The 8870-nt window shown below is 36.8% G+C and overlaps 1 protein-coding gene across 1 annotated transcript; it reads left to right on the forward strand.

The window, feature by feature from the left end:
• Nucleotides 1–1501: 1501 nt before the first annotated feature.
• On the forward strand, nucleotides 1502–8360 carry LOC149576445 (uncharacterized). The gene is made up of 7 exons (XM_089817285.1): nucleotides 1502–1824; nucleotides 4237–4274; nucleotides 4364–4591; nucleotides 4840–5060; nucleotides 5144–5301; nucleotides 5523–6018; nucleotides 6154–8360. Exons 1-7 carry the CDS (start codon nucleotides 1726–1728, stop codon nucleotides 8094–8096), a joined length of 3183 nt encoding a protein of 1060 aa, XP_089673411.1. The 5' UTR covers nucleotides 1502–1725; the 3' UTR covers nucleotides 8097–8360.
• Nucleotides 8361–8870: the final 510 nt, after the last annotated feature.

Consider the following 8870-nt stretch of genomic DNA (forward strand, 5'->3'; position numbering starts at 1 on the left):
CTATAGAGTGGAGAGGTACAAATTATTGTACTTTCACTTACTATATATAACTCTATGTGTGTCTACTTGATCAATTTTTAAATTGGCTACATTTAAGCAATTCAATATCATCTTTCTCTAATGTATAAAGTAGTTGTGTAATAGGTATGGTGAAAAGATGCCCCTTATGGCGATGCGATGTAGTTTGTTGATTGATGCATATTTGCATATATCCAATGTTAGTTATTACTGATGGTGTTTACCATATTTATGTTGTATCTGATGTGTATTATATTGTGTTTATATTGAACAAAACTAATTATTAGATATGTATTTTGTGGAGAAACAATTGGTAGCATGCTTTGTCTACACAACTTGAATTAGAATTATATTAATTGTAGACAAATTAAAATATTTGTAATATTTCACAAAACTGAGCAAAAACTCCCTAAAGAACCTAATTGATGATTGGCTATGCCAATTTAATAATCTTTAATTTGTTTTTCATTGTTTATATTTCTTTCATGTCGTATCAAATATTTGGTAAAAACATAAGGAGAGGCCATCGACATACCACTTGCTCCTTCAGGTGCAATTGCTAGTTAAGTTTTCTTGATTGTTGTTTGGTCCATTCGTGCAAAAAGTACTATAAGGGTTATTGGGGGGTCTTAGTGGCAAGTATTGGGCGAACGTTTTAAAATGGCACTTTTAGACCACCTCACATTGTATGAGTTCTGCAAAGAGCTCTATAAATGCCAGAAAGCCAAAATCTTAGCTTTAAGCTTTTCATTCACCTACAGAAGTTCACTGCAAAAAGTCAACAAATTTTGACATACAAATTAAGAACTGTAGATGCATGAAATTACCTTGACTACTCGATATTTCTTTTATATATATATATATATATATATGATTACCATTGCCATGCCAAATAAATAGATAAATAGTATTGAAGGAAGATTTAGAATGACATTTCATAGAGCAATGTACCATTTGAAAGAGATAGATAGAATGAACCCTTTGAAAAGGCATGACTTCAGAAAATAAGAAATTCTCAATCAAAACTCATATCATAATTTCTTCTTTCAAAGTACATTAACTCGTTATCTCTGAACCTCTTGAAATACCTGGATCTGGTTGATGTCATTAAAATTCTCTCATTCGAAATCCATTCATACCAATGAACTATTGATTTTTGAAAAAAATATTTGAGACATTTGTCCTGTAAATATAAAATAGAGATGAAGTCATCCCTATGTAAAATGCAGACCGGACGATGTATTCACAACCTCGACGAGGACGGAGTTGTAATATAAAACAAGAGTTTAAAATTGAGTGAATAGGAAGGGGTCGGGCCAATTCGTGCTGTTTTTTGACAGTGCTAATCCGGTCAAATATGTCGACGGCCGCGTGAAATTGAGAGGAAACGAATTTTATTTACCGTACGATATTTGTAACAGGAAATCTGTGTTGCTTTAGGCAATAATTTGTTTTTAAATGGGGTTTCTGCATCGGCGAAATTAATGGTGTATTTGTTGAAACAACGGAGAGTGCCATGAGTTCACGTTGTCGTTAGTTACGTCTGTTTTTAGTTGATCAAAACTCTGGAGATTGCAGATCGATTATCTGGGAGATTACCATTTTCAGTTTTTCCCCCTTTCGATCTGTTGATGTATTAGGCCGCAAAGAATGCACCAGTGCATCTACAATTCTGTTTGATGAAATTTTCAAGTTGTGGGTGTTAAAATGAATATGGATATGGATATGGATTCATCTGCTGAGCAGGAGCCCGACGAGGCCGATACAAATTTTGTTGAAGTGGATCCTACTGGGCGTTATGGCCGGGTTAGTGGCTTTCTGTTTTATACTTTGAATTTCTGCAGCACCCATTTTTAAGATCTTTGAAATTTAGTTTCGGAGAGGGCGGTCTCTTATGTTGTAACTTTTTTGATAATGGAAAGAAATCTTCTTGAGGGTTTCTGTAAGGTAATCTCTCGTAAACACACACTCTCATCAGATTGGCGTCTCACATACTGAATTGGGACTTTTAGAAACATATTATCTTTTTCGTTTCTAATCTCGTACATCCAATTGGTGAAAGTAAAATAAATTTATTGTTTGGGTTCTGCATATTGAGCTCACACAACAAGTTAGGAAAAATGGAATGAAATCCTCCGGAGGTTTGGTACTCGAAATTGGCAGCTGCAATCGCTGTAACCCAAAAACAATAACACGTTTGCCTTGTGTTTTATATGTAGGTTTTGGTTTATTTGAACAGGGAAGGCCCAGTTTTGTAGCTTGCAAAGTTTACTGGTACAAAATTTGTACAACTGTATTAAGGACGGCTTCTCTCAAGAAGGGGTCTCATATTCAGATTGGGGCTGTTGGTTGAGTTTGGAATCTGAAAATTAACTTTCAACTGGCTACATACGTGTCATATCTCTATTGTTTTGCTGGATTGGCAAGGCATATGCATACTTTCAAGGTTGAAAGTTGAAACCCATATATTTATATATAAGACCGTCTGATATGCCCACTTCAGTTTCTGAATTAGCTTGGGACCTAAACACTTTGATTAGGAGGAAACATATATAACAATAGACAGAGGTTTACAGATAGATTCCAGGTGGGAAGAAAATCGGACTATTTAGTATGAGGCAGGGATAGAGTAGACATCACTATTCAAGTGCAGATAATTTTGACGTCATAAAATCTTTAATTGTGGGCTTCTTTGGAGAACATCTCTGGTGCTTGTAACTAGTTAGGGATTCTTTGGCTTAATGTGACAAATTTAATATTTTCCTTCTTATCGATTAGTATGAGCCGGTGGCTTCTGTTTAGAAATATTATGATGAATTTAGTTTTGACGGGACAAATATCAATAAGGAGAACCAGGTTTACCTTCACGGAAAGTGTGGACCAAATTGGGAAATGGTCGAACTATATATTTACGTCAAAATGGTTTTGAGTTTAACTATAAAAGAGGTCAGTTTCGTATTTAGAGAAATTGAGAAGTATTGAAGCGGACGTGTGCAAATGAAATTAACGTCTAATTATGAAACCTATTAGATTTCCATACTCCATAAGAATGTTGTGTAGTTTCTGGATTTGATTGTGTAAGATTTTTTTACATCAAGATTTCAGATCATACTCTGTGACCTGTAATCCATCATATCAGAATGTAAGAGAGTAGCAGGACTCTGTGATCCATCTTTCTCTTCTGCTACTCTCTTGCATCCTGATGATGGATCACTGAATGTGTTCTGAAACATTGAGATAAAAGAATCTTACACAATCGAATCCAGAGACTACACAACGTCTATTTGGTTCTGATTGGTGTTCGTAGGTAGTAAGGGATATCAATAGGGAATGCTAAATTAGTTTACACCATCCCAAAAAACAAAGTTAAAATTTCTTTTTCTTTTTGATTCAGATTGTGAGACACATAAGGGAAAGCCATGCTCTGTAAATAGGGGAAACGGTTTTAGTTCGATGTGCAATTGCGTTTCTGATTCAAATTAAAATAAACCTAGTTTCACCTTAAATTAGAGAGCTTTGAACAACGGCCCTTAAAAATTACAGTTTCCAGCTATAGGTAATATCCTGATTGTTGTATGTTAAGGTCCTACAGTATGGAACCTGTGTCATTTAGCTTGCCGTGTTCCTCGAGCCTTTTAGATATTCATTGCACTGGAAAGCTATCCCATTGGTTAGATGTAGGTGTCTTGGGTCTTTGGCTTCCGATGCAGGTGTTTTTGGTCTATGGCTTCTTTTTCTCTTTTGTACAAATGATCTTTATATGGTGCTTTAGTCTGTGCCTTGCGGGGATTGCGCAATTTCATTACTTATTTTGCTGATCTCTTATGTTGACAGATTGTTTGGTTTGCAGGGTCAAATGAGTCTTTACAGTGTTGGCTATATTGTTTATCAGTTATCACATTGAATAATTTACTGTCATTTACAACAAAATTTGATGGTTGGTAGAGATTCTCCTTCTTACAAAAAAATCTATCGAAAGGATGGAATTTCACAAATGGTTTGAAAAAGAAATTCATAAATAGATTATTGATGATTTGGTGATTTGGTGTATCCATGAACTGTAGATGATTTCCATTAGCCAGAAACTACTGTTTCTAACAAACTTGATTGTGAAATACCCTGCGTGGGTATGTCATATGATTGATGAGCCACAATTTTAGTAATAATTTGTTTGTGTTTTTTAAAAATGCTGATTATTTTCTATGGAAAATTTTGCAGTATAAGAAGATTCTCGGAAAGGGAGCTTTTAAGACAGTGTATCCTTAGATTCATCAAAGATAGACTTTTCTTAATTTCAATAAAATCCAAAACTTTCAATGGTTTCTATTCTTAATTCATCTTTCAGCTACTGGGCCTTTGATAGATTAGAGGGTATGGAGGTTGCTTGGAACCAAGTGAAAGTCAGAGAGGTCTCCCAAGGTTCTGGAGACTTGGAACGCCTATATTCTGAGGTCCATCTCCTGAAGACTCTCAAACACAAAAATATTATCAAGTTCTACAACTACTGGGTGGATGAAGAGAACCACCACATAAATATTATAACAGAGATATTCACATCTGGAACCCTCAGGCAGTAAGTGATTTCATGTTTTGTGATAATGAGCATCCCTTTTTAAGTCAGTCATATTTTCTAGTTTCTTTATTTGAAGTGATGCTATATGGACAATTTTGCTTGATGGTTGATGGCTACATTCACATATGATATCATCCCTAATGCTTGTAGGGTATGTGCTAACACGGATTTAGATTTGGATTCATCTAGGAGATTCTTCATCTATTGTTTCATGTTGTTAACAAGTTCGTTTTTCAAATAATTTATAGATACCGGAAGAGGCATAAGCAAGTAGATGTGAGAGCTATCAAAAATTGGTCACGACAAATATTGGAGGGTCTTTTATACTTGCATTGTCACAATCCTCCAATTATCCATCGTGACTTAAAGTGTGACAACATTTTTGTGAATGGAGGGCAAGGTGAGGTGAAAATTGGTGATCTTGGCATGGCGAAAATTCTCCATCAGGCACATGCAGATACCATTATTGGTAATCTTTTAATACTCATACTATTCAGGATATCAACATTAGCGCTCACAGATATCTTACACAGTGCTATTCTTATGATGTAGGAACGCCCGAATTCATGGCCCCAGAACTCTATGAAGAAAAATATAATGAACTGATCGATATTTACTCTTTCGGCATGTGCTTGTTGGAGATGATGACTTTTGAGTATCCATACATTGAGTGTGAGAATGCAATACATATATATAAGAAAGTTAGCTCGGTAAGAATATTTTTTATACCTCTTCGATCATGAGAAAATAGGATTAGGTTGCACTTCATGGGAAAGAAATTGTTGTCACAATGAGATGGAAAATGGTTTCATTGTTAAAATCAGAGATACTAGGATTTCCTTTATTTTCCTTTTGTAGTGCTGTTCAACGTTTTGAATTGGGCCTTTGATATTTACAAACTCAATCCTTCTTGCTTCTTTCTTTTACAAAGGGTGTAAAACCAGCTGCCTTGGACAAAATCAAGGATCCTTGTGTTAGACAATTTATTGAAAAATGCTTGGCAACAGCCTCTGAAAGGCTTTCCGCAAGGGAGTTGTTGATGGACCCCTTTCTTCAAAATGATGGAGCATGTAAAGTTATGGACCATAGCTGGCTTCTTTCTCTTGGAAATGAAATTGAGGGGAAAGCAATATCAAAGGAATCATACAGAGATGGAAGCTTTCACAAGTTGTGTACAACTTTAGAGCAAGGGCTCACAGACAGGGGAAGCTTCAAAACGTTGGAAGACTCAAATCCTATCACGGGACTGAATTTGCATCAAGAATCAGCAGAAGTAGTAAACTCTAGTTTGGATAGCTTCATGGATAATGGAGGTGACACTTCAATTGCTGAGGAGGTTTCTCACAGAAATGTAGATATTCGAGTGAAGGGCAAACGGAAAGATGACAACACAATTTTTTTGAAACTTTGTGTTGCAGATTCTGAAGGTGCTTTTGCTAACCTATATAATTTTCTCCTTAAGGGCACACATCTTAAACAGAAGTTGTCTTCATTTTACCATACTATATATGTTTATGTGTAATAAATGTTGATGCCCTTTTTCCCTTTTTTATGATATGCAGGCTATGTTCGCAATATTCATTTTCCATTTGATATTGAGGCTGACACAGCAATGATTGTTGCAAGTGAAATGGTGGCAGAGCTGGATCTGTCAGATCAAGATGTTACAAAAATAGCTGATGCAATAGATGTAGAAATTGTGTCTCTTGTGCCAGAATGGAAGCCTGGAGTGTCTTTTGATGATTCTGCTGAGGATTACTCACGTGTCATCAATGAAGACAACTTTTCTGATTCAATAAGCGATGATGATAAGGCTTCAAGTGGATTTGTGCTTGAACGCTTGCCATCTGGTCGCAGGTATTGGTTACAGTCTCCGCAGCAACCTGCGGGAAACTCTGCTACTAAGGCTGCGGCAAGGAAAGCTCCTGTTAAACTGCCACCTTCTATGCATACTGGAATTAAGGGCGTAAGTTTCCATGATCTCAGTTCAAGTGAGGTTCAGGATATATCGGACAAAGCCAACTTTCCCATTGAAAATGATTGGCAGGGGTTGGCTACAAATAATATAGATAGAAGAGATCGCATTGAGTATCCAGTACATGCAGAAATAACTGATTGCAATGGAATAATAAAAGGAATCGATTCGGACAGAGACCATTCTCTAGCCAAGAGTGTAAATAGCACAAGTGTAGCTGAATCTAAAGATCAACTACACAGATTGCAGGTTGACTCCAATATTGGGGAAACATTGCAAGACTCTGCAAGAGGTCCTCTATTAGAAGAAGATAATAGGATAGCCCATGAGCTAAAGAAATTGACCGTGAAGCAAGAAAATGAATTAAAAGCATTGAAGGACAGACATGAAGAAGCACTTCAAGTTTTGAGAACTCAATTGCGCCAGAGAGGTGGCACAGGAAGGAATTGCTTTTCTGAAGCTTCTGACTTGCAGCAGAAGCTTTCGATTGACAGATCAACTCTTTATGATGAAAATACATCACAAAGACTTTCTTTGGCAGAAATTACTGCTGCTACTGCAACAATCAATTCATCAAGTTGTCTACAAATGCATCATCGGAGTAGTTCAGGTGACAGCTGTATTTCAAATAGTAAGTTTGGTGCACAAGGTTTGTCTTCAAGGTTTGAATCAGTCCATTTTTCCATATTTGGAAGCAATGCTAATGCCCTAGAGAACAGTCCCAATAGGGTTGAAATGAGTAAGAGCATTGCTCCGGACATGAGAAAGGAGGATTGGAAAGCACAAGAAGAAAATAAGGCATCACCAAAGTCCCAATCAAAAAGACAAGGTATTGGTGGCATCTTCTCCAAGAAAGCATCACTTAAGACACACAACAATCCAGAAACAATTGCAGTTAAAGAAATAAAAAGTAGAACTGATTGCAAAGATCCTGATAGGCAATCTGTAACAAATGGGTTAGGATTAGGCTTCACTAGTGACGATGAGAGTGTGTCATCGTCAAAGAAGAAGAATTCTGTCAAAGAGAGAAAACACCATTCTATTGTAAAAAGTGGACCTTTGGAGCCCTCATCTCTGGCAAGTTTGTTTAAGATGGAAAAAAAAGTTCAGAAGCAGGATGCATCTACTGCTGGGAAAAGTATTAAGCAGGATACAGATGGACTGCAATCTAAGCTGGTGAATGAAGAACCTGTTCCAACTTCAGCAAATGTTTCCAACGGCATCGAAAAACCTGGGAGATCTGAGTCATTGATAAAAGCCTATAGGAATGGATTCTCTCGCAAGGATAAACCAAGGCCAAGCCAGAGGGAGCCGAAAGCATCTGAGCAATCCTCCCCAGAGAGTGTACATAATGACTTGTCCAGTTCAAGAGGCAGCAATAAAGAGTATCATCAATGGAAGAAACAGAGTTCAGTTGCTTTCTCGCAAGCCAAAACTGTAGATGGCACACACAAATCAAAAACTTCTTTTAATAGTTCAGTTAAGAAGCAGAATATGACTATTCCTCTTGTCATGGCCTTTCATTTATAATCTTAAGCAATGCACCATTGTTCCCAGAGATTGGCAGCACATGACTTTCATAAGTTGCATTGCTAGTTTGGTTTCAGAATTCTCAGCTACTATAACTGTTCTTTGAAGCCCAATAGCTGGAACACGTAATATTATTCTGAAATGGGTTGATATATATAGGATGCGTGACCTCTTGCAAGCGAGTAGATTTTAGTTTTTGGGCTTAAACATTCTGTATTCTTTATCCAAAGTTAATTTAAGGTTTGAGACTACAGATTGAGAGAAGCAGTTTTTGGGATCTTTCTTGAAGAGTTCTGAAACTATAGAATGTACCAGTCCTGTTCATTCGCCTGGTGATTGCTTGACTCTTGGATAACATTTTTTCTCATGTGCGAAAACATTAGAGCCTGACACTATTGTGCTTATTGTGAATGCCTGCTTAAGTAGGAATAGTTAGCTGTAAGTCCTGCATGTCTGAAGTTCTCTTGTTAAAACTATAGGTATGAACCTCAGGTCTCACTTGATCAACGATCCTCTTATATAATTGGATTATTACTTATATGCGTGGAAGGAAGAAGCATACTCATCCTTCCGACTTGATATCAAGAATCACATTGAGACTTCCCTTAGAGGGGACATACGATGAACCTAGGATCAAGCCACTGAAAGATTCAGAAGTCCATTTTTCTGGCTTGGGTAAAATTACTAGTGAATTTATTGTCCCAAGTGGAAGTAATGCACCCCAATTCACTTGTAATGTACCTCATTGTTGCTTTCATATTTTGAGACCTGACC

The sequence above is a fragment of the Cupressus sempervirens genome, chromosome 1 (assembly GCF_028749045.1).
Source record: "Cupressus sempervirens isolate cs-2001-9-10 chromosome 1, ASM2874904v1, whole genome shotgun sequence".
NCBI lineage: Eukaryota > Viridiplantae > Streptophyta > Pinopsida > Cupressales > Cupressaceae > Cupressus > Cupressus sempervirens.

Coding starts and splice junctions, on each gene's coding strand:
- LOC149576445 (XM_089817285.1), top strand. CDS start 1,726: ATGAATATGGATATGGATATGGATTCATCTGCTGAGCAGGAGCCCGAC. Junction 5,061..5,143: donor ACATGCAGATACCATTATTG/GTAATCTTTTAA, acceptor CTTATGATGTAG/GAACGCCCGAATTCATGGCC. Junction 5,302..5,522: donor TATATAAGAAAGTTAGCTCG/GTAAGAATATTT, acceptor TCTTTTACAAAG/GGTGTAAAACCAGCTGCCTT.